General features: G+C 43.9%; 1 protein-coding gene across 2 annotated transcripts in view; it reads left to right on the top strand.

Moving 5' to 3' along the window:
• RFX4 (regulatory factor X4) overlaps window positions 1-26,740 on the top strand; it is a 131,638-nt gene that overhangs the window by 41,125 nt on the left and 63,773 nt on the right. Inside the window, exons 4-6 of one of the 2 annotated variants that reach the window (XM_063075663.1) lie at window positions 1,104-1,227; window positions 21,358-21,419; window positions 25,493-25,706. In XM_063075663.1, coding sequence (XP_062931733.1) covers window positions 1,104-1,227; window positions 21,358-21,419; window positions 25,493-25,706 — 400 coding nt within the window. Of the gene's footprint in view, window positions 1-1,103; window positions 1,228-21,357; window positions 21,420-23,820; window positions 23,916-25,492; window positions 25,707-26,740 lie in introns of those variants that run through there. The other variant, XM_063075664.1, reaches the window with a different exon arrangement.

The following is a 26,740-nucleotide window of genomic DNA, read 5'->3' as shown; positions in this document are numbered from 1 at the left end:
CATGCCACACCGGTTTTGCTGGAAGATGAGTTTAACCTTTCAATGTGTCTATGACAACAAAGGCAGGATTCATTTGGATGCCTAAATTCTGGTGTCTTGGTTAAAGAATCTTGAAAAAAAAGAAAGAAAAACCTGTATCTAGTTTTCTTTTATATCCCCCAAAGTTTAGCACAGAACCTGGACATGTAGTGGACACACAGGTGCCCAAAAATGTTTTATGGGGAGGAAAGATGGAGGACAGTGAGATCTAAGGCCTGCTAACTGCTTACCCCCCACGTGCCGGGCACCGTGCTGATGCATGTCACACTGTACCTCATCTGATCCTCGCGATCATCTCAGGAGGCAGTTACAAATCATCACATCCAAAAGTAAACTGAGGCCCGAGGTTAAGTAGCTTGCCCAAGGTCACCAAGCCAGCAAATGAACCCAGTTGGAGGGTAGGAACACTCTCCTCTAGAACCTCTAACATATAATCATTGAGAAGGCAATGGGTATAGAATCATGAATCCTAGTACAGCAGAGAAGGCGATTCTAAAGCAATCAAGAGGCCAGCTCTCTACTAAGGTCACGAAACCTCCTTCAGGAAGCGGGTTAGTGGCTGTACAGCTGCACAGCCTCCCCTTGGGCACTTGTTTTTCCAGACGGTTCCTCTCCACTGCTCTTGTCAGCCTGGAAGCTCCAAGACCAGCATCCTCTGGCTTTTACCTGTCATAAATGGCTCCACAAGTGGATGTGTGGCTCAAAGACTGGCTGAGCAGCAGGGCACCTGCAAGACTGTATAGTTTTTGGAGTTTGGGGGGAACCTGATCAAGCCAGGATGTAGCCAGGCCAATGACAGCACAGAATAAAGGGACTAGAAGTTTGGGCTGGAAAAGAGGCCTGGGATCATACCCAAAAGGGCCAGGAATCGGATCCTGCTGACCTACTGACTCCATGCATGACCATGGGAAGCTTGCTTTGTCTTCCTGGGCCCCAGATTCCCATCTGCAGGAAGAGAGTTATTTCTGAGGTCTGCTCAGCTCCGGAGGAGGAACAGAAAGAACGGAACCTTCTCGGTTGGGACAGGTGACACATCTTTGCTCACTGAGCGCTTATCTCCCTAGGCTGGAGGAGAACTATGAGATTGCAGAAGGGGTCTGCATACCTCGCAGTGCCCTCTACATGCACTACCTGGACTTCTGTGAGAAGAACGATACCCAGCCTGTCAATGCTGCCAGCTTTGGAAAGGTGAGTCCGGCCTCGCCCCCAAACTTTAAGTAATTTATGCACAGCTTTTAAACACTTTAAAGCACGTTAGCTGGGGTTTTTTTGTTGTTTATTTTTTTAGGTTACCAAAGTACTTACTTACTTTGGTAACTTCGCTATAATACTTGGCTGTAAAAATTTCAAATAATTCAGAAACTTTATGAAGTAAGAAGTGAATGTCTCCCTGGAATTTCCTCAGTACTTAATTTGCACAAAGTAATTTCTTTGCTCTGAGAGGCAACTACTGAACTCACCACTGTTAATACGTATGTCAATAAGCCTGGGGACAGGCAAACCGTTTGGCTTAGAAATGTGAATGCCTGGGAGAAACTGGGAAATCATTAGATGAGAGGTTTGGGAGTCCTCAGCCAGGAATGACACTATTTGTAATATCACCACCGGCCTCAGGGTTCTCTGTCCACCTTATGATAAAAATATATTTCACACTTAGGGCTCTGTCTACAAAAAACTGTTAGCACTGATCATGCCTATTTAACAAGCCAAAGAAAGCTGTTGAGACATTCTTTAAGACTGATCACTATTTGATGGCTAAAAATCTAGACTTTATACCAAAAAATACCCAATTTAACTGGAGTCAATACCTCTAAACTCTTCCTCCGTTTATTAGCTTCTTTTTTCTATGTTTAAATTTTTACTGCATCTGCTAACAAAAATGGGCAGGCTTGTTCTGCCCTACGCTTTACCAGTTTTCTGAGTGCAGCATACCAAGAACCGAAACAGCAGGAAGAGGGCAGTGTATAGGTTTTAGGAATCCCCTTGTCAGATCCCCAGCAGATAAATCATCAACAAGAAATAAACAAAGAGCAGTGTCAGGCCTGAGCCAAGCACCCTGAAGAGTCCAAAAACTGAGTGGCTGAGGATTGACTGTATTCAATAAATGGGAAGATGCTCTGTGGTGACTTAGGGAGGGAAAAACATTTCTGTGACACTTTAACGCTTTTTCTCCAAAGAGAAAAGAATTTTTAAGAAAGTTATTGGAAAAGCCAGCTTTGTTATTTCATTCATTCATTTCTTCAGTCCCTCGGTACTGGCCAAGACTGGCTGCGTGGGAGGCACCGTGTTGTGCAGTGGCAGAGAGGACCCAGAAAGGAAACAGTATGGGCTCTGCTATGGAGGGGCTTGCAGTCTGGGGAGGGAGACTGTGATCCCCTCAGCAGGTGGGAGAGAGAAGAGCACACTGGGAATGCGTATGACACCAGAGCTCTGTCAGGTATCAGCGCTCCCAGAATATTCTCTCATCTACACAGTCCCTTGCAGCAGCCACAACAGAGAACCCAGATAAGGCCTCTTAGGTCTGCAAGGAGGGATAGGTTGGGTGAACAAAAGACCAGGAATCCTGACTCTCCTGGACTTGCCATTTAACCTCTCAGGGTCTCAGCTGCCTCAGCTTCCTCACAGGTATGTTGCAAGATTCAGGGGAGATAATGTCAGTGAATGATGTAAGGTACTGTTTACTCAGTCATCCAGTAACTCAGATGTTCAGTAAGCACCTACCTTGTGCCATTACAACTATTGTTGTTATGAATTCTCCGTGAGATATTTGTGCACAGACACAAATAGCCTTTGTTAATTCAGATTCTACAATTTTGAAAAACCCTCACCATTTTTAGAAACTCTAATTTGCCTGTGTAAGGACCCTCTATTCCTTTTTTCTCAAATATTTTTGTAACCCTGGTGTCAGCTTGGAGTTTCCTTAACCTCAGGATCTAGGTAAAATTGGTTTAAGTCCACCCCTCCCCCTCAGCACCCCAGTCCTATTCCCATTTTAAGTCTCAAGCCTGCCCCTAGATTTCAACAAATCCCAAGGCACTTGCAATTTCAGGCTTGCTTTGACTTGGGACTCTTCCTTCTGCATATGCCACTCTCTCTAGCCCTGTGCTGTTCAGTATGGTCGTCACCAAACACATGTGGCTGTTTAACTTAAAGTTAAACAAAATTAAAAATTCAGGTCACTATCAATTGCACTAGCCACATTTCAAATGCTCAGTAGCACATGTGACTAGAGACTACCATATTGGACAGTGCAGAATAGAACATTTCCATCGTCACAGAAAGTTCTGTCAGACCCCAGAAAGCCTCTGTAATCCTAGTAGACTGACATTTTGTAGGAGGGGTTTACATCCCTACGGAACAGACACCCCCCATTGCAAAATGCTCTCCAGGCTCCCACCACAGTGGACGCTTACTGGTCCTCCCCCACCAGTTCCCACAACTAATCCCAGCCCCTCTCCACTCTGCTGTCCCCCTTTCCTCCTCCTCTTCCACCTCCCTTGTCCCCCACACTCTCCTCTCCCCCTTCTTGGAACAATCCCCACCACATTTCCTCTCTTCTTGGATCCTTGATTTTCGCTGGGCATAGATGTCTCACTTGCCCCAAATGGCTTTTCATAACATTTTTTCAAACAATAAGTTTCCACCCTAAGAAGAATTACAGTGCCAGCTGCTTCCAAAATAGTCACTTAAAAAATCGTCCAATCTCCATCTTATCTTCAGTCCACAAGCAACGAAGTACTCTGATGGTCTTAAAAGCATAAACACAAATGCTCTTCGTGGCTGCCTTGCCATCGATTTCAAGTGCACTGGGAATTGGGGCTGTCCTTCCAGCCACAGAGGACAGAAGGTGCCTGCTGAGGGTTTCCACACTGGGCCTGTTGAATCAAAATCCCAGACACATTTGCCCTTCCCAAGGGCTCCAGCATTCCTTGAGAGAAAGTACCAGTTGTTCTGTGAAAACCTGGGGTGTGATCATGGGTAGTCTTCCTTTGAGCAGATCCATCCAAACTTAGGATTCATCTGTAAACTTTTAACTCAGAGCACCTTGGTTTTTAGAGAAAAACTGTATTAGTTGTTGTTCCCCACCCAGCTTGCAAGTGGGCCGAGGTGAGATAGACATCGGTGCAGAAGCCATCCCCAGGGTGGCCTGGCTGGGATATGTTCTTGATAAAGCAGATGGCAGAAATTGATTTGCTGCAAATAAGATCTGAAATGTAAACCCTCCTTCCAAGTCTGTTGCCAAGCTCCGTAAGCACTGGCTTCCAGTAATGCTGTGTTGACTTGGGGTCCCAGAATTAACTTAGGAAGTACAGAGAATGCTGAAGCTTCTAGCTGCGCACGTCTTGTGTCTTCTTTTGTTATTGGCCAGGGCAATAAAAGGTCGCCCAACTTGGAGTCACTTAACTCTTCTGAGCTCCCATTTCCTTATCTATAGACAGGAATAATCCCTCACTAAATTACTCGAGACAGTGCTTATCAGAAAGAACATTTTTTGAAACTGTAAATTGCCCTACCAATGGAAGAAATCCCCATTGTCTAAATTTGGCCCACTCCATCCCACCTCCTATATCTCCTTACCACACTTTGGCATTTATCACAACTTGAACCACCCCACCGATATCTACATCTGTATAGCACATAGACAGCGACTTTTCCCTTCTGCTAGTCTAGTCTTGTCAAGTTGAGCAAAAACAACTTATACATATAAATGTTATATTACATAATTAGTTGCGTTGCTTTGTCTGTCTCCTCTAGAAGAGAAGCTTCTTCCTGTTCACGATGCGTCCCCAGCACCCAGAACAGTGCTTGGCACGTGATAAGCCCTCAGATATTTGTTAAAGTTTCAATGACTTATATTAATACTACTTGCCAGAGACCATGTGAATCATTTTTACATATGTGAATTTGTTTAACCCTCACAATCACCATATGAAATTGATGTTATATCCATTTTCCATTAGCCCATTTACTGAGTAGGGATGAACCCATTGAGGTACAAATGGAAACCGGTTGTATTTTTACTTACTTTGAAGAGCTGCCTTCAAAGTTCTCTGTCCAGCCCTCCTGCTCTGTCTTCTGATGACACTGGAGAGAAATCCCACAGCATCTGACCATGTTCAGCCATCACATAGGTCTCAGTTGGATAATTAGAACTCATTCTCAGCTATTGAAATGTCCAGTTCATTTTTTCATGTGTCTTTTGGCCATTCGTATATCTTCCTTTGAGAAATGCCTATTTACCTCTTTTGCCCTATGGAAAATGGTATGGAGGTTCCTCAAACAATTGCAGATAGATCTACCATATGACCCAGCTATTCCACTGCTAGGAATATACCCAGAGGAATGGAAATATCAAGTCGAAGGTATACCTGTTCCCCAATGTTCATCACAGCACTCTTTACAATAGCCAAGAGTTGGAACCAGCCCAAATGTCCATCATCAGATGAGTGGATACGGAAAATGTGGTACATCTACACAATGGAATACTACTCAGCTATAAAAACGAATGAAATACTGCCATTTGCAACGATGTGGATAGACCTTGAGAAAATTATATTAAGTGAAATGAGTCAGGCACAGAAAGAGAAATATCACATGTTCTCACTTATCTATGTGAGCTAAACATAAATAAATAAATACACAAATAAACTGGGGGGCGGGGGAGGGAAGAAGACATAACAATTACAATTCCTTGAAGTCGATAAGACAAGCGAACAGATATGAGGCTGTTGGGAGGGAGGAGGGAGAGGGAGGACGGAGGGAGGTTTCAGGAATGGGCCACAATAATCAACCACATTGTCTATTGACAAAATAAAATAAAACAAACAAAAAAAATGTCCAGTTCAGTCCAATTTAAACCTTTAATCGCACATCTAAGTCAGAGCTTCTCCCTCCCCGTGCCTCCGAATTTGCTCTGAGAAGGAGGGGTGGGGTCAGCCCTTTCTCTCTCCTCTTCTGGCTCCTCCAAGGCCTGGGGAGGGAGACGGTGGAAGAGTAGTGGTCAGAGGAAAGGCAACAAGAGTCACTGGACCCGCTGGGGCTCTTTCACGGCTCCTCCTAGCTGTCAGTACCCTGCTGAGACTGTCATCCATGTGCTGGGGGAAGGACATCTGGTTGTGGGCTGTGGATCTCTGCCCACACTGGCTGAAGGGATGTGCTCTCTAGCAGACCTCCTGCCATCCCCACCCACAGGCTGCTCTGGGCCCTCAGGTGACTGAGGAATCACCTTGCAGCTCTGCTCTTGTGTTGGAGGGTTTGGGCCAGCTCACTGCACACCTAGAGCAACACCCTGATTCTCCCCAGAAAGTGTAACTGGAATATGGAACAGGCTGAACCCAATGGAGTATAAACAGAAAATAGCTTTGCTTTGTCCTAAGTTCAGCTATGGCCAGACTCCCTTCCCTGACCCCTGATGGCTTCATGGCAGAGTTAATAGCTTTTTGGTTATTGATTATAAGAACAAGCCTCTTCTCAAGAACTTAGACTCTCTTTTTTGGAAGTTAAAAAGTGCAGTCCAGTCCTCTAATTTAAAACTGCAGTCTCACATCCACTTCAGAACTCCTCCCTACCCCAGCTGGGGCCTGACCCTAGGTGGCTTGGGGACCTGCGGTGAGGAAGGAGAGGGTGTGGTCTGATCTTCTGCTCTTCCCTGACCTTCTCCTCCAGCTACTGGCCCTTCTAGGTTCATCAAGCTGAGAAAAAGTATTTCCAACATATAACTCTAGTTCTTCAGCAAAAGCAGTAAAATAAATTTTTAGAGAATAACGGAACTATAAATTGAAACAAACAAAAGGTAATAGGAATTAGAACTGTCATATACATGATATCATACCCAGCTAAATTGCCCAAGTTTATTAATAGACAGTTCTCCTTAATAGATGCTAAGTGTCTAGCTCTGTCTAACTGAGAATGCAGCATTCAGAGTTCTCAAGAAATTAAATAGCAAATATTTACATAGGGTTTTCTGTGTACCTGGCACTGTTCTAAGCACTCTACATATATCAACCTCATCTAACCCTCCAAACAATTCTATGGCACAGATACTGTTATTATCCCCATTTCATGGATGAGTAAACTGAGTCCCAGAGAAGTTAGCTGATTTGCCCAAGGTGACACAGCTAGTAAGTGGTAGATTCAGGATGTGAACCTGGGAAGTCTGGTTCCAGAGTCCATGCCCTTCACCATCTCATTTACATAGAATCACTTATTGCAGGGCTAGGGTGGGTATGTGTGGAGGCAGGTTTTGTGCAAATACTTGTCCTTTCTGACCTTGGTGTAGTCATTAACAGTCACCTGGTGCCTCCTAGGTAATAGAATTTGGGAGAGAAGCCTCGGCCTGTCTGTATCTCAGAGGTCAAGTGTGCTGGTTATTGTAGTTGAGAAATACCCCTTCAAATCTTCCCAGCTGGGGTGGTCCAGGCACTGTGAACTCCCTTGCCAGTATCTCTCCCAGGCTGCTGCCTCTGTCAGCACCCAGGTTCACCCATTTATTTGATATTTATGTATCTCATGTCCATGTGGGCCCTGGGCTAGGAGACAGGAGGCAGAGTGTAAAAGACAGTCTGCCCTGGAGGGGAGGACCCTGCAGAAGGGCCCTATGCGTATGATTAACTGCAACACGAGATGGCAGATGCGCCTCCCGAGCTATGAGCACACAGGACTGGAGGGATGCAGAGGAGGGACCACTGCCTCCTTAGTGTGGGGGCAAGGGGCAGCTTGAGAATGAGGTCGGTCCTGGAAAATCCCCAGGTACTGAGTATCCCCTCCCGCAACCCACAGCCCTGGAAGACACGTGGAGGCTGAAGTAGGTGTTTTAATTTCTCCAAAAACATCTTTCTCCTGCTTTCCCACTGGTCTTTTGAAAACTCTGAAACACAAACTCTACCTGCTGCAAAGATGGAGCATCACTGCATTTAGCCAACAAGCTAAGCCTTTTCAGAAAGAAAAACTGGCCTCAGATTTCAGAGCAAAGAGAATATCTCTGACTTAGAAGTGAGTTACTTTCCAAGCATTTGTCAGTTGCATTCCAATGGAGGTTTCAAGGTCAGAGAATGTCTTCTTCAACATTTTTTGAGGATCCACTATGTGCTGTAGGCCAGGAGTTTCCAATAAGCCAGGTTTTGAGCCCTGAACTTGAGGGTCTATTGCACTTATTCACTGCATGGCCATAGGTAGGTCTCTTTCTCTCTCTGAACCTCTCTCTTTCCATCTACCAATAGGGGAAGTTAGTCTACAGCATGTGAGAATCTTTATCACCCTAGCCCAAAATACTTTTCAACTTATAAATCATGAAGTAATGATGCTAACGCTGACTGTGCCGGTCCCCGGGCAAGTCTTGCTACTTATCTCGTTTAACCCTCACGCACCCTGTGAATGAGATGCTGTGGGTTTGGTTTGGGTTATTATTTGTGCTTTTATTTTTTTTTTTTAGGCCTTTGTTTTTAGAGCAGTCTTAGGTTCACTGCAAACTTAAGAGGAAGGAACAGAGATTTCTCACATACCCCTGCCCCCCACATGCACAGCCTTCCCCATCATCAACATCCCCCAGGAGAGTGGTATATTTGTTACAACTGCTGAACCCACACTGACACATCATAATCACCCAGAGTCCACAGTTTACATTAGTTCACTCCTGGTGTTGTACATTCTGTGGGTTTGGACAAGCATATAATGCCATGTATCCATTATTATAGTCACATGAAGAGTATTTTCACTGCCCTAAACATCCTCTGTGCTCTGCTTATTCATCCCTCCCCTGTCCCCCAACCCCTGCCAACCACGGATCTTTTTTACTGTCTCCATAGTTTTGTCTTTTCCAGAATGTCATATAGTTGGAATTCATGCAGTATGTAGCCTTTTCAGATTGGCTTATTTCACTTAGTAACATGCATTTATGTTTCCTCTATGTCTTTTCATGGCTTGATAGCTCATTTCTTTTTAGTGCTGAATAATATTCCATTGTTTGGATATACCACCACTTACTTATTCATTTACCTACTGAAGGATATCTTGGTTGCTGCCAAGTTTTGGTAATTACAAATAAGGCTGCTATAAACATCCATGTGCAGGTTTTTGTATGGACATAAGTTTTCAACTCCTTTGGGTAAACCCAAGGAGCTCAATTGCTGCATCATGTGGTAAGAGTTATGTTTAGTTTTGTAAGAAACTGCCAAACTGTCTTCCAAAGTGGCTGTACCAGTTTGCATTCCCATAGCGATAAATGAGATCTTCTGTTTCTCCAATTTTCACCAGCACTTGGTGATGTCAGTGTTCCAGATTTGGGCCATTCTAATAGGCATGTAGTGGTATCTCGTGGCTGTTTAAATTCGCCTTTCCCTAATGATATGTAACGGGGAGCATCTTTTATATTATCTTTTATTTCTTATTTGCCATTTGTATATCTTTTTTGCTGAGGTGTGCGTTAAGGTCTTTGCCCGTTTTTCAATTCTTTTTTTTTTTTTTAATTGTTGACTTTTAAGAGTTCTTTGTCTATTTTAGATAACAGTCCTTTATCAGATGTGTCTTTTACAAATATTTCCTCCCAGTCTGTGGCTTGTCTTCTCATTCTCTTGACAGTGTCTTTCACAGAGCAGAAGTTTTTAATTTTAATGAAATCCAGCTTATCTATTATTTATTTCATGGATTGTGCCTTTGGTGTTATATCTAAAAAGTCATCACTGAACCCAAGTCAGCTAGGTTTTCTCCTATGTTATCTTCTAGGACTTTGACAGATTTGTGTTTTACACTTAGGTCTGTAATCCATTTTCAGTTAATTTTGGTGCTGGGTGTAAAGTCTGTGCTTAGATTCATTTTTGCATGTGGATGTCGAGCTGTTCCAACACCACTTGTTGAAAAGACTATCTTTGCTCTATTATGTTGCCTTTACTCCTTTGTCAAAGACCAGTTGACTATATTTATGTGAGTCTACTTCTGGGATCTCTATTCTGTTTTTTGATCTATTTTTCTCTTCTTTTGCCAATACCACACTGTCTTGATTACTGTAGCTTTATAGTAAGTCCTGAAATCAGGCAGTGTCAGTCCTCGAATTTTGTTCTTTGTTCAATATCATGCTGGATATTCTGGGTCCAGAAACCGAAAGTGGAAGTCAAGATGCTGTTTTTATTCCCATTTAGATATAAATAGTTGACCCCAGGACCTATGTTGTTGGTACCAGATTTCTGGTCAATGCAAAGGCGCTAAATACTGGAGCTTTCTCTATACAGTAGGGTGTATATCACCCTAGGTGGAAATCAGAAGGTGTATCTATTAGAAATTGTGTTAGAGTTGTGGGTAAAAGATGCCCATCCCCGTCCCTAACAGTGGCTTAAATAAATTAGTGTTCTTTCTTTGCTCACATAAACTAAGTCTAGAGGGAGATTACCGAGCTCTGGAGGGACAGTTCCATAAGAGCATCAGAGACCCAGGCTCCTCCTGTCTTTATGCTCTGCATCCTTAGCAGGTAGCTTCTGATTTCTATGTCACCTCATGGTCCACAGTGGCTGCTAGAGTCCAAAGGCTATATTCCAGGCAAGAGCAGAAAAAAGGGGGTAGGGGAAGAAAGACCAAAACTCCCAGCCAAGCCAGCTGTCTTCAGGAACTTTCCAGAGCCCAGCCCTGTGTTTTTCCCTTACATCTCATCTGCTGACCTTGGCTATCAAGGAGGCAGGAAAATGTAGTCAGTCCGTTGTCTCCTGGAATAAAAAATTGGGGTTTGGTTAAAAAGGGGAAGGGGTAGGCAACTAGCCATTTTATCAACATAAGGGCATTTCAGACATCCGTGTGTCCTTTTATGTGTCACGACTATGAAATGGAACCCAGCATCCTGACAGAGCCCAGGGGAAGCAACACAGGTTGTGACCACTTAAGACTATTGGAGGGTGAACTGATTTATGCTCAGTAATTTGTTGAACTCTTCAGGAAAAGGCAGATTTATGGGTAGGAAATAGACAGTTATGACATAGTGTAATTCAAATATGTGCAGAGGCTATTTAGCCTCACAAATTTACCTCCCCTGAAGGCTCCTTAATGTCTCAAATTCCTCAATCCCATTCATGTAAGTCTGTAAAAATCATCAGTTACTAACACTTCAATATATATGAATTTAATCTGTTAAAGAGTTACAGATCTGTTGGTGCAATCCTCTCACTTTCTAGATGAGGAAATTAAGACCCAGAGGGACTGAGCAGTTTTCCTGAATTCATACGTTTAGTGGCAGGACTGAGAGCTGGATCAGGTGGCGGGGTTGGAGGGGCAAAGAAGAGACACTAGTAAGAGGTAGGGAGACTGAGAAAGGGAAGCTGGAGTGACAGGTGCACTTGTATAAATTAAATTTATCTATCTCCTGCCTTTTTCTAATGAGGACTTAAGGTAACAACGGACTGAGTATTTTGTGATTTTAGGGGTTTTTTTTAGTCTAGTGCAGTGTAAAAGCTCTGAAGTCAAATCGTTTGGGTTTGAATCCCAGCTCTGCCACTTAGCAGCTGCATGAGCTCAGGCAATTTCTTAATAGCTCTGGGCCTCAGTTTCCTCACCTATAAAATGGAATAATGATAGCAGCCACCTGGAGAATTGTTGAAGTAATGACATAAAAGGGCTACTCAGCATAGTGCCTGGTAAATACAAACTCTCAATGCATGTTATTTTTAATTATGATTTAGTATAGCAACGTTTCATGACTTTAATATATCATGTTTTTAATATGTCATCACTAACATATCGATGTTCCAACCCTTCTAGGTGCTCTTCCTTCTGAACAATTTTGAGAACAATTGTTCTAAAAATTTCCTACATCACACACGCACTGCCATCGCCACCCTCACTCTGTTATTATCGTCCTCAGAATTATTCCATTTTTGACTTAACCTGTATCTTATGTAACTCGCCTCATTCTAGCTAAATCAGTATGTGAAGACTGTCTTTTCTCATGCACACGTGACAGATTATCCAGTCAGCCTAAGGATAATCCTGGGCTCACTTACGGATTTTTGGACTTCCTGCAAATGCTGTCCATGGTACCCCTCAAGGGACAACAGATTCATTGTCACCTTTCTAGCCCAGGGGATGTTCACAGAACCCTTCATCAATCCACGCGTGCGATTTGAAATTGCACTTGGTTTCGTTGCACTTGATATGAATTTCTTGTAGAAATTTTGAAATTTCTGTTGGGGAATTTCCTGTGGAAACAGCAGCATTCTCTAACCCCCCAGTGCTGGTCACCCAGGAAGTACTACCAAAAAAAATTGTCGAATAGATAGAGTTATATCAGTGTAGTAAAATTACTCTGGCAAACACCCATTTCAAGATGGAAGCACTGAGGTAGGATGTTTAAAAATCCTCATTCACACCAGGCTTAATTATTTTTTCTTCTCTGAAAAGGGTCTAGGTTTACTGTCAAAAAAGAAAATGAGTATTTCACTTTCGGGCATGAATTTGTGACAGCTAGATCCCTTTAACCTATTTCTTTCTCTGTTTCCCTCTCTCATTTAAAAAAATTATCTTATGTGTGTTTTTTTAAAAGAAGCTACAAGATTTCCACAATACATGGTTATGAAACAGGAACTTCTCATTGCATTAAATTTCTAATTTCTTGCTATTTGAAAAGCCCTTCTTTTCCCACACCCAAATGACCCTTGAAATAAGACCACAGCTCTCGTTTTAAAACTGTTTTCAGCATACTTGACTCTACATACACACGAGTTTGTCTCCTCTGTTGTATTGGAGGACATGTACTTCATTGCACTGGAATTTCTCTTAGGTCACTTCTCGTTGGTGACAAATCTTTGCTTACTGAAGGTGGATTGCATTTTGGGAAACAACCTAAAACCTTTTTTCAGAGCTGTCCCTGATGAATAAGTGTGGAGACCAAGCTGATCGAGAATATGGTTCGGGGTCAAAATCGAAGGTTACCTGTAGAGTAATGAGACCAAGTGGCTTTCTTGTGTGGCTCTGGAGGTGTGTCTTGAGACAATGTCAAGAGAGGACATAGGGGGTTCATGCACAATTAGTGGACACCTTGCCGGCTGCTGTGTGTGTGTGTGTCAGCCAAAGTACAGAAGAGGAGAGACAGTGGAACCAGACTGGCTTCCTCCACTGGCTGGGTCTGTGAATCCAAGCAGCCTCGACTTGCCCTAGATCCCAGTTCCTCACCTGTGACATGAGGATCATTATATTTTCCTCCAGTGTTTTCACATTATGCTGAGTATAAAACTCCCCATTTAGTGTGTGGTGCCAGTCATGTCAGTGATGTCTGTTCCTCCTTCCACTCTTTCCCTTCCTCATCTCAGAGGAGAGCAATTGTTTGAATGTGTCACTTCAGGATCACTCGCCTAAAACTCACTCGTGTTTCTTTAAAAACTGTACCTACAAAATTAAGTCAGGGTACCCTGCATGCTGGGTCACCTTCAACCTGGAGCATGTTGTATGGGGAGATGCATAACATGACCACCACCATCTAAAAAGGAATTCCCACAGCTCCAGAGAGTTCTCCAGAGCTCCTCTCCTTCCCACTCCCAGCCCCATGGAGCCCCCAGCTCTGTCTGCCCAGGCTGAAAGAGAGAAGGGTGGGATTCACGAGTAATTAAAGGGAATTTGGAAGACTGGGATGTTGCGGAATGTTAGATCAGTAGCTAGAACAGCATGTGGTGTTCTTTAGGCAGGCTTCATTGAATCCATACAAAAAAAGAAAGAGGGGCTGCCTGCCCGTCTGCTCATTTATCAAACAGCGAAGCTCAACTTTCACAGCTCCACAAAACTGTTTTACTGTTTGCTGAGTCTTGCTCCAGAAATTAAAAGCTGAACAGTCTTAGCCGGGCTGGACCGACCCTGCATTTTGAGACTCAAACTAAATTGTGCTGGGCTTTCAGATTCAGGGACCAGTTGATTATTTGGTGAAAGAAGAGGAGAATAATTTGTAATTTGCAGCCCATAAGAAACACTTTTTTAAAATAGCCAAACCCCCTTCCCACAGGTTTTTGTCGCGGCTGCGAGGAGGAGGTGCTATTTGCAACAGCCCTTTCTTTGCTCAGAGTGGGAAAAGTCTTGACCTCCATTTGGGCCGAATGTGATGTGGTCCAGCAGCGCTTCCACCCATCCCCCACTCCAACTCTTAGCAAACTTCCTTTCCTCTCACTCTTTCATTGGAAATTGCCTTTCTCTCTTCTTGGAGGAGGAGAGGATTTGGCCATCAAATATTTTTAGGTAAAAGAATTTTCACAAACAGAACCAAATATTCTAACCACACAAATATACTGCTTGGGAAAGCACAACGTGCCACAAAAGCCTGCAGACTGGATTGAGTGAGAATCCTCTGAAAATCCATAAAAGGATCAAAGTATAGAGTGACAAGAGGAAGAGGTAATAAGGTAACAAGGGAGGCAGAGAGGGGTGTGACAGCCTGCGCCGGCCCCGCCCCCCGCCGGCCCCGCCCCCGCTGCTGGCCACGCCCCTTCCGTTGAGACTGAGCTCTCCCCCGCCCCACCCTCTTGTCCTACTGGTGGCCGATGTAGCCCCAGGAGACAAGCCTGGGCACCCACTCTAAGTCTTTTGACGCTGCTGCAAGCCCATGAGATAAGCCAAGCCAAGTGTTATCATCCCCATTGCACAGACAAACAAGCCTGATGTTCAAATGGAAGAAAGAGCCAAGGGTCTTTTCTGGCTTTTCAATTTACCACATTTTTTTTTTTTTTTTGTCGTTTTTTCGTGACCGGCACTCAGCCAGTGAGTGCACCGGTCATTCCTATATAGGATCCGAACCCGCGGCGGGAGCATCGCCGCGCTCCCAGCACAGCACTCTACCGAGTGCGCCACGGGCTCGGCCCAACACATTTTTTTTTTTTAAGTGTGAATACCCTTCTACACTTTATGGAAAAGAATTTGACAGTGTGTTTCAAGAACATTGAACTGTTTCTTCTCTTTGATCAAGCAGCTCTGTGTTTGAGAAACTATAATGAGAGGGAATATCCCAAGCAAAATATCAACAGCAAGTGACAAAAACCATTACACACAAAGATATTGCTTATTAGCATTACGTATATTAACACAACACTGGAAACAACTTCAATGGCCAATAAAAGAGAAACGATCCATTTATTCTTCCTTTCACTTACTGAGTCAATGAATGAATGTACTGAGTCACATTCTCTCCTGCCTGGACCATCACTGTAGCCTCTGACTGGCCTCCCTCTGCCACCTTTGTCCCCTCCAGTCAGTTCTCCATACAGCAGCCACAGAGATCCTTTTGAAAGGTAAGTCATATCTCGTTCCCCACTCCCTTCCTGAAAGCCCTCCAAAACCTCCCCAGCTCACTTAGAGTAAAAGCAGAAGCACTTTCAAAGGCCCCCATGAGCCAGGCCCTGTCAGCCCATCCCAGCTCCCAGCCTCACCTCCTACCACTCTCCAGCCACACTGGCCGCCTCGTTACTCCTGAAACAAGCCAAACAAGCTCCTACACCAGGGCCTTTGCATCGGCCGTCCCCTCTTCTTACAACTTTCCACCCCAGATATCCACAAGGGTTATTCCCTCACTTCCTTTAGATCACCACTCAAATGCCACCTTAGCACTGAGTCCTTATCACCCTCAGCAAAATAACAGCCCATCTCCACATTCCCTATCCCCTTCCTCACTCTGTTTTTTTGTTTCCCGCGTAGCACTTAACTGATATAAGACACATCAACTTTTTCATGTGTTTATTTTTGCTCTTCCCACTAGAATGCAAGCTTCTTGAACAGACGCTGCTTCTATTTTGCTCAGTTTGTATCCCTCCGTGACTAGCAAAATGTTGGACTCTGTAGTACGAGCTCAGTAGATATTCCTGTGGGATGGATCCCAGCTATGCAGCATTAGCCAACCTGTCATGGTTATTGAGGCTGTGGCTTGTTGAAATGGGAAGAGTGGTAGAAAATGAGGCTGGAGATCCAGTTCGTGTAGAATCTTATAGGCCCAGGTAAAGACTTCATAGACCTGAGTAGACCATTGACTGTTTATAAAGATTCTATGGGGGTCGGAAGCTGCGGAGATGTTGGTCAAAGGACACAAAACTTCAGTTAGACAGGAGGAATAAGCTCAAGAGATCTAGTGTAGAGCATGGTGACTGGAGTTAATAACAATGTATTGTGTACTTGAAAATTGCTAAGAGAGTACATTTTAAGTGCTCTCACCACAAAAAAATGATAGTGAGGTAATGCATTTATTTATTAGTTCAATTCAGCCATTCCACAATGTATACATATTTCAAAATGCCACATTGTACATGATAAATATATATAATTTTTATTTATCCATTAAAAATATTAATTAATTACTTAAAAGATCCTATGGATCACATAAATATGGTCACCAAACAAGTGGCCCAGGGAAGATTTCCGGGAAGAGATAAGATACAAGCTGAGATTCGAAGGATGGGAGGACATGAGGCAGACAAAGGGCCTGGAGAGAGGACTCCAGACGATGACAGCAGCTGTGGCCAAGTCCAGAATGAGAGAGAGCACAGCGTGTTCCTGAAACCTGACAGAAGTCACATGTCACCAGAGCCTAGGGAGAGGCCACCAGAATGTTTCCAAGAGGGTCAGAGTGAAGGGAATAGAAGAGAAATCTTCACTGGTGACTGGATGGAAACAAATCATTTTATTCTTTAAACACATCTAATGGGTAACGCAGGAATATGAAGTAAAAGAAAAAAAGGTTGCCGTTAAAGGAAGGGATGAGGGGCTTGGGGCACTTTCATTCATGCAGAAGCAGTACTATTGTTGCGGTATAGTGTCAAGTCAGACAGTGCGCGTTCAAATCGCGGGTCCACATCTTGTGAGCTGTGTGGCTCTGTGCGGGTTGCTTAGCCTCTCTAAGCCTCAGTTTACTCATCTGTACAGCGGAAACGGCAATGAAACCTTGCACTGGATTGTTGTGATGATTAGCTGAGATAATACGTGTAAAGTGATTGGCACAGTGCCTGAGCCAGGACTGGAACCTGCGTGAGCCTGACCACCTAGCCTGTGTGCTTAACCACTGTCTACTACCACATCCCAGTGTGCTAGGGGAGCAGAGAGGGGGCACCTAAGGCTGCATGGGACAGGTCACAGGGGAAGCGGGAGAGGCTCAGAGAAAGAGGGGCTCCTCAGGGAGAGTGGGAACGGCATGGGATTGGCATTCCAGGCAGAGGGAACAGCATGTACAGGGTCAGGACCAGCATGAGCCCGGAGCTTGCGAGCACCTGGGGAGTGGCTGGATTTGAGGCTGGGGAGCTGGGTGGGAGGAGAGCACAGAGGGACCCATGGACCAGCCTGAGGAGCCTGGATTGTTTTCTGGTATAGGCAGTGAGAAGGCACCCAGTGCTTTCAATAAGGAAATGAAATGGTCATATTTGCATTTTAGAAAGATCCTACTGGTAAGACAGCCAGACTGGAGCAGGACAACCAGTTAGAAGGATGTGTCTGGGGTCAAGGTGAGAGATCACAGTGGGCTGGGCAGTAGTGGGGGATACAAAGAAGTGGCAAGTGGCTGGGTTCAGGAGATGTCCCGAAGGCAGAATCAACAGGACATGGGGTTGTGCAGTGCTAGGAAGACAGGAATCAGGGAGGACTCTGCTGTTCTGTCTTGGGTGACTCAGCAGAGGGTGATGTTGGTCACAAAGATGGTAAAACTACATGTGTTGATCTACACATTACTCATAAGGAACAAGTAAAAACCATCAGCAGTGGTGGAAATCATAGGTTAATTTGATCAGTGAATTCCCAGTCTTCACGCCATGACTTGATAGCTCCTCAAGATCACATTGCAAAGAATTACAAGCACACTGATTGTACATTTCATTGCCTCACAGAGGTAGAACGATGGCTCCAGAAGGCCAGGCCTCATTTCCCAGGGCCCTCTGGCATTTCTGTAGACCAGAGTCTGCAACCCTTGGTACCTCAGCCTCAGGCCAGGCATCAGGGGCTTTGCCTGTTTGCTTTGTGGATGTTATGTGGGATACCATTTGGATAAACACTTAGAAAGATGTCACAAATTAGCCCAGTCTCTTAAATCAAGTAATAATGAGGCTTAGCAACCAAACAAAACAATGCTGCTTTCTTTTATTATCTACATAGTGTTTACAGGGAGTAGAGAATGATCTATTTTTTCAAAAGAAAAGAAAAGGAGAAACAACCCCTATAACATTCTGGGAGATTTTTGGTGCTTGTTTCAAGATTATCGTGAACTTCCTTTGTCAATTAGGAATGTTTACAACTAGAAAGTCCTTTTCTATTTGCAAGAAAGTTGATACAGTACACAAATATTATACAGAACTTTTTGTTCTATGCACAATTTCAGTACCCTAACCAATATCTTTTAAAAATTTTTCCATGTTCCCTGTCCATTCCTATATTTGTACAAACATAAATTATAACCATAGCATAAACGTAGTTTGAGGTCTGCTATTTCATTTACTATTATCTCATAAGAATTTTTTGTGTTGTGACATAGTTTTTGTTACCATCATTTTTAATGGCTACGTAATTTCTATTGAGCGTATACATTATCATATATTTAGCCAGTTCCCTATCATTGGACGTTATGTTGTTTCCAATTTTTCACTCTCATTGGCAGCCTCCAGCATAGCTTTTTCCTATTTTAGATTGGTTCCTTTGAATTAATAGATCAAAAAGTATGAGTATTTTGTGGCTCTTGATATATATTGTAAAAATGCTCCTGGGGAGGCTTGTACTAATACATGACATCAGCAATCTGAGTGTTCCACTCTTATTACAGCCTTAGCAGCACTGAATATTACCATTTTCAAAATATCTGCTGATATCGTAGGGTTAAACACAGTACCTTACTGTTGTGCCCATTTGCACAGGAGACTTTTTCCCAGACCCAAGCGTAGGAAAATCTCTACTCTTCCTAAGCAAGTACTATGTGCTTATCTTATTGATACTGGGACTCTTATAACTCTGTTGAATTATCTTCTTTGCTCAGGTGGTTAGGGAACTCAGAACCCAAATGACAACCCACTTCTAACCAATGTGAAGAATCCCCTGGCTCCATTTTCACGCTTGCGTTACTTTCCCTCTGTCTTTATGTGTTCTGTTGTGTACCTTTGTGAAGAGCTGCTTTAAATCCTGGCTCTGAAACCAGTCAAGTGATGAAAGTCCGGAGGGCTTGGCCATAGGTTAATATAAACCCATAGTGATGAGCCACTAAACCTCGATGCAGTCTCAGACTGCATAATGGGGGCAAAGTGCTTAAAGAGCACTGTCACTGTCCCCATCTTGCATTTTACTCAGGTCACAGCAATTTGAGAGGGACATAGACAAAGTAGAAGTCAGGCCCTCAGTTTACAGGAGTTACGATTAAGGAAACCAGGATATATTGCTACAAAAGAGATAACCTTAAAGAATCCGGGGGATTATTGCATCATTTGGTCCAGTATTATCACTAGGAGATAATATTTTAAAAGCATTTTTTACTTCCAAAAGTGGGTTCGTGATGTTATGGCATTAGATTCTCTGAACATGCTTGTGAGGTGCGATTTCCTTCCTCCGTTCTCAGGCAAGGCCGTGCTGCCCCGTCCATTCTCTGCACTGGAGACAGCAGCTCCCTCACATACAGAAATAGTCCATCTTTGCCCTGCCCATTCCAGGGCCTCACTTTCTTTTTAACTTGTCCACTTCTTTCCATCACCTATCCCTTCAATTCAGGGGAGGACTACATAACCCCCAAGTCCTCAGACATCACAGGAGGAAACTAAGGCACAGAGAGGCTAAACAGTATGTCCAAGTTCAAACCACTAACAGGGCCACCGTACACGTTTGTTAAATCAATGAGAGTGTTGTTGTGGATGAAAGAGGGTGTGAATGGATCGACAGAGACTCGTCCCCACCTCTAGAGGAAGCACTGAAGGCTCATGCCCTACCAATGGGAAACCAGCAACAGCATCTCTTCTTATGAGGGACAGCGTGCAGGCTTGCTGTCTCTGACCACGCATGGCTGCTCAGTGCTGTGCTGGAAGGGCAACAAGTCTAGAAGAATGTGGTTAGACTTAAAAGGAAAAGTCCCCTGGGAAGTAAAAGGAAATGAGTCATCGGCACAATCAGTGGTAATAATGGGTAACATTTATTGTGTACTTACAAAGTGCCAGGCAATGCTGCAAATTGTTTACATACATTTTCTTTTTTAAATTTCACAAGAATTCTCTAAAGTAGAGATTATCATTCCAATTTTAGAAATGGGGAAACTGAGTCATTTGGATGTTAAATAACTTGCCCAAGGGCACCCAACCTAACAAATGGCTGAGGCTGGATCTAGTCCAGGTAGTCTAGCTCAGAGTTCTTGGCATAACCCCTGTACTGCACTGCCTTTCCACAGACATCATCTCTGTCAACACCAAGAGAAGACCCCTTGATTATGTTTTCACCTTGGAGATGATCTCTCCTCCCAGGTTTCTTGTGAATCTATGTGGTTGTCCTGGGTAACAGCAGTTACCACCCTCTACCGTGCAGACAGGGAAGGATGCCCTTCAGGCAGGCACCAGGGCTTCATACTTTCATTCAACAAATATGGACTGAAGTCTTTACATGTGCCAAGCCCTGTGCAGTGTCCCTATTCTCATGGAGCCTGCATTCAAGTAGAAGGCAACATAAACTAGTCTCTAAGAGAGGAAGTGAACAAGATAATTTCAGAAAGCGCTAAGTGACTAGAAGACACAAAGCAGGGCCATGTGATGGTAAGGGGCTGCTTGTGCCATTCTACATTGGCTGGCCAGAGAAGACTCTGGGCAGAGGGACATTGCCCAGAAGCCTGAATGGTGTAAGAGGAGACAATCTTGTGACGATCTGGGGGAAATTGCATTCCTGGCAGTGGGAACTACAGTCTTAAGATCCCCACTGGGGAGCAGGCCTGGTGTGTTTCAGGAATGGGAGAAAAATAAAATAAAAAGCCCTCATGGCTGGGATCTGGTGAGAGCTATAGAAGAGGAAAGCCAGGAGGTAAGCAGAGGCCAGTGTCATAGGGGCTCAGTGTGAGTTTAAGTTCCAGGTGCCATGGAAGCCATTGGGGGTTTTAAGCAAGGGCATGGGATGTTCTGGATCAACCGGTACTCTCCCTACATTGTGCGACAGAGGAGATAAGGCCTAGAGTGACCAAGTGAGACCCCTTCAGGATCCAAGCACTCCCCGCCCAATTCCCCAACACCAGTAGTCTTCTGCAGGGTCCTGACAGACTCCTAGTAAGCCACTGCAACCGAGGACTGATGCTTTCCTCCCTTCCTGAGATTGCTGTTTGTAAAACTCAGTCACTGTGTTCCCAACCTTTCCCGATGGGTAACTGATTCTTATGTTGACTTACAGATCATAAGGCAGCAGTTTCCTCAGCTAACCACCAGAAGACTCGGGACCCGAGGACAGTCAAAGTAAGCATGGGCCATTCCACCTGCAGAGCATGCGTCTTTGGGCCTCGAGACAGGCCAGACCCAGACCTTTCATCCCGAGCTCTGTCCACAGGCCTGGCGAGAAGTCTGTGCCTACAGGCAGCATGGAGGAGCTTTATGACAGCTGGACGCCCTCTCTCAGGACCCCTGAAAGAGAGGCTGTCCAAAAGCTCAGGGCCATTTGGCCCAGCTGCTTTAAAGAATCTGATTTTGCGCCACCCTGCTTATAGGTGTTTTTTGATGTTGTTGTTGTTGTTGTTGTTGTTTTTGTAAAATAGTCTTAGACAACATTTGAAGGAGCATCTTGTAGCTTCTTGGATGATCTCCAGGTTACTGAGACTGTTCTGCTGAGCAAGCTCTCTGTTCTGACAGTATCCAATTGGCCAGAGAAGCAAACCTGTACTAATCCCTGCATGGGGGACGAGGCAGAAAGGTCCAGCTCTTTCTACCGTGCTACACATGGGCACACCGCTTCCCATTCATTGGTTCCATCAACCAACCACCAACATTTGCTTCACACTTTCTGCATGTCAGATATATGGTGCTGGGTGCTGGGAACACAGGAGCTAACCAGTCACTGTCTTCACGGGGCATACATTCTACCAGGGAAGACAGGCCAAAAAAGGGAATCAGATTGCGAGAAAGAGGGTTGTGGTAGAAAATAACAAGAGGGGAGTGGCCAGGAAAGGCCTTTCTGAGGAGATGACATTTACGTGAAGACCTGGGGAGCGAGAAAGATGTGTGGATACCTGACTCCCAGGTGTGAGTCAGTGGGAAGGGAATCTCTGCCTATACTGCCCAGGCTTCATTAAGGTCTGGATTTGCAGGACTTGCGTCTAAGGATATTTCCAAAATTGTTGGACAGTCATAGGTGTTCCATGAAACAGGGCTGGTGGCCATACCAGTTTGGTAAGCATGGAATTAAACAGCTTTCTTTACTGCAAGACTTCTCAGAACCTTTATTATGCTAGTGTACACGGTGACTCCACTAGAGGGTGCCTTATGATGCAGCATTTCTAAACTTCTGACCATGGTGAGCAGGTCAACCCACAGCAAGCGACCTACAAAACACTGAATTTTTTTTAAAAAAAACAAACATACAGAACTTATAAGATTTGTTCCCAAGGGTGTTTCAAAAGCATGGCAGACACTGCCACCTTGAGCAACATTCCCAAGCCCCCCAGCACCTGTCGCCCCTGGGCAGTGCATTCCATTCCTCCAAGAGTGGGTTTGACTTCGGAGCCAAGTTAGGGAAAGAAAATGGACGATCAAACTGGTAAAAACCCTTTTTGGGTAAGTTCTGAAAATAATGAGACTAATTTTTTTGTGTGATTCAGAAACTCTAGGGCTGATTTCCAAAGGGACTTCTGGAAAATTTTTGAACAAAGGCTATCTTGGAGTAAATTTCTAATAATTTTCCAAGGTGACTACCCTGAAAAACAGATCTTGTTTATAATGAAAAAATCTGGCATTTGTTTAAAAAGAGGTTTCAGCCTTGGTAAGATTAGAATTCAGAAGCCAGATTCTTCCTTGCTTTCTGGTGAGCACATACTAGGCAATTCAAAATGTTGGTTGAACAGATGACTGGATGGATGGAAGGGTGCTGAACGAATGGAAATGATTTTTTTTTTCTCCAGCTCATGGTGTTTGAGGAATCACCTATTTCTGAGAAAAATAGAAAAGATAGTAAAGATAGAACAGCACTTTCCCATCCTACATAAACTTGGAGAATGTTTCCTTCCGTCTATGTGTGACAGCCTGTTGTTGCTGGTTTTTTTCTTTAACTAGAGGCTGGCAAATTGGGCAGTATCTTCTCTAAAAATTCTGTGTCTGATGTTATTATATCTCTCCGTAAGGATCCTCTGAGGTTGGTCACACCCTCAATCAATCGAAAGGCAGCAAGAAACTCAAGTTTCCAACCTGCAACTTGGCCTTACAGAGAAACTCCCTGAGCAGATTTACCTGGACAGAAACATTGGGGGGGGGCGGGGGGCCGGGTAGCTAGTGAAGAGCATGTGGACAAGGCCTGCAGAACTGAAATAGGACAACTGAGACAGGCTCAGAGTGCCAGCTTCCCTGTGGTTGCCAGCATGAGCAACATGGCCTCTGAATAATCCAGAAATGGTCTGCTGGTCTGAATATTTGATGACTATCTTGATCTTAAGAAATTAGAAAGGGGAACTTTTTAAAGTTAGGGAGTCGCATCCCAACTGTCTTCCCAACTGAAGGGTGTTTCTGGGGCAACCGGAAGCCCCCCTCCCCTCCCCCCAAGGGGAGCCTCTCGGGTGGAAAGGCAGTTATGACAGTTGAGAAGCAGAAGGCGCAGGAGGCAGATATTAGCTCAACACAGAGAAGAACTCTCTGAGAACTACACTGACTTAAGATGAACTGGGCTGCCTTCGGAGGGCCCCACTTCTTCATCCCAGCAGGCACACAGATAGAGGCGAGACACCCTCTGAGCAGCAGTGCCACAGAATGGTACCAGGAGTAAAGCGGGTGGGGGAGAGGAAGGATTGTGCGTGTCGTCTGTCCCTTCCTGTGAAAGTCTGTCCCGTAACTCCAGATGCTTGCTCACTTGTATTATTTCGTGACTATCACCATACCTCCAGGGGTGGAGAAAAGCGGTTGATGTGTCATACAGTGTTTCTGAAAGCGAGGTGCATGAGTTATTTACCTTAGTATTGCTGTGAGACTGTGAAAATCTACTCCACACCAACTAAATCAGAGTCTTTGGGAGTGGGGCCCAGTAGTCTGTACCTTAGTAGGTTTCGTAGGTGATTCTTAATAGTAAAGTTTGAGAATGGTTGGCATAGTATAGTGGTTAAACACCCTTTAGAGGTTCGAATCCTGCCTTACTCCTTATTCCCTGGGGGATCTTGAGTGTTTTACTTAAATTCTCCAGGCCTTAGTTTCCTCATCTGTAAAATGGAGATAATAATAATAATAGTAATAATAATAATTAGTTCCAGCCTCATGGGGATTTTTTGAGATTAAATAAGATATTGGGTGTCAAGCACTTAGCACACCGTAGATCTTGAACTGATATGCTTCAGAATTAGCTGTGGTGCTTGTTTTAATGTTTATTCTTGGACCCCCATTCCCAAATGTTCTAAATCAGTAGGTCCTGGGAAGGGGCCTGAAAAGTTGTATTTTTGCTAAGCTCCATAAGTGATTCTGACAAACATCAAAGTTTATAATACTACCATGCAGTGTTTCCTGTAAGTACAGCGTACTGGCTTCGTAGGCAAACACAGACCTGTGTTCAGGAACTGGTTCTTCCTCTAAAGAGCTATATGACCTTGAGCAAATTACTCGAGCTCTCTTTCCTCATTTTCTCATCTGTATAAACACTGTAAAAATCACCATTTCCTAGGGTTATTTTACAAATTAACGCCTGGAAAGCACTTTGCAGAGTGCCCAGCATGTAGCAAGTGCTCAATGGCTGGTAGCTAAAATCTGAACAAAATGCAGCCTCCATCCCTAATTAGTGTTAATTGAAAAGATTGCTAGTATTAAGCCCATTTTTAGTTAATAAGAAGTTCTAGTCTTTGTTTTACATTCATTATCAATTGAAGCACTGAGTTTATCTTTTCAAAAATACAGTACTTTGAGACTACCATTTATTGATTAAGAAAAACATAGGCCAGATGATTTTTTGTTGGTGGTGCATTAGTAGTCACAAACACATCCTTCTGCTTGGGTCCCCACAGAGAGGGGACATTCAAGTACTATGCCCCTGGGATCACATTTAGCTACATAAGAGATCAAGTACAAATGAAAAAATTTTCCATCCCCTCTCTGCAAAGTATTTGACTTAACATTTTCTGTAGGAGGCAATTTTGGTTATTTTTACCTGCCTGATTGATGGCTGGCAACGTGGTACTATGGTTTAATTCTAGATTTCAGGGATTTCAACCCTTACAAGAGAGTTAACTCTTCTAGCCCCAGGTAGGATGAGCCCTGCCATCCTCGGCCTTGGGCAACCCCTGTCCCCAACCCAGGAAACCCCTTCTAATAGAGGTGCATGTGGGTCTCTCTCTCTCTTTGTGGCCCAGGTACCATTACTACGGCATTGCAGTGAAGGAAAGCTCCCAATATTATGATGTGATGTATTCCAAGAAAGGAGCTGCCTGGGTGAGCGAGACAGGCAAGAAAGAAGTGAGTAAACAGACAGTGGCATATTCACCCCGGTCCAAACTTGGGACGTTGCTGCCAGAGTTCCCAAATGTCAAAGACCTGAATCTGCCAGCCAGCCTGCCTGAGGAGAAGGTAACCGTGCCCGAAGTGATAGTGGGGGCGGGGGCTTCTGTCTCTCTGTATCTCCCTCATACTCACATGTAATCACACACACACACACACACACACACACACACGCACGCACGCACTTTTATTGACAAACAGTGAGTTTAAAAATATAAAAATAAAAATCTAAATAAAGTACGAACTGTAATTAATAATAATGTATCAGTATTGGTTTATTCGTGGTCACAAATGTACCATACAGACGTAAGATGTTAACAATAGGGGTAACTGGGTGTGAGGATATGGGAACACCCTGTACCATCTTTATAACTTTTCTATAAGTCCAAAAGTATTCTAAAATAAAAAAGTTTTACCGATCAATCTATCATATATGAGGGTACTTCAAAAAGTTTGTGGAAATATTTGTATTATCTTTTAATTCTATTTTTCCACAAACTTTTTGAAATACTGTTGTATATGTCTATTATCTATCTTTCTATCATATCCATCTATTTATCACCTATCTTATCTATCATCTGTCTGTCTTTCTACCTGCACACCTGCCCTATGATACCACCTACATACACTCGTTTCACAAAGAAAGGACTCCTTTTTTCTGGATTGCTTTTCCACAGGATAAAGTTCATTTCCCCATGTGCTGCAGGACATTTGGTGAAATCTGTCCCACACACTAAGGAGATTTTATAGGTATAGTGGACCAAATAGTTTTGATCATGGAGTATTTGGAGCAAGTTACTGGAAAAACAAATTTGGGGAAGTTTCTGTTAGAGTATCACCTCTGATGCACCTATCTTGATGCAGCCCCATGCTCTTAATACATTTGGAACCCTTACCAAGTCTACCTGTCACACCGGAGCTGGGATGCAGGGGACCATGAGACATGAGTCCCGCTTGCAGGAAGCATATAGACTAGTGGAGAGCCAGGTGATGGTATAAGCAAACTTAAGTTTATATAAAATGCATGTCTATGTTCTGAAATGAAGAAAATGAACTTATATCTGTAAGGGATGCTTTAAATCTAAAAATTAGATAACTTTATT

This window comes from Cynocephalus volans, chromosome 12 (genome assembly GCF_027409185.1).
Source record: "Cynocephalus volans isolate mCynVol1 chromosome 12, mCynVol1.pri, whole genome shotgun sequence".
Classification (NCBI taxonomy): domain Eukaryota; kingdom Metazoa; phylum Chordata; class Mammalia; order Dermoptera; family Cynocephalidae; genus Cynocephalus; species Cynocephalus volans.
Note: the sequence above shows the minus strand (reverse complement) of the source record. Positions and strands in the feature narration are given on the sequence as shown.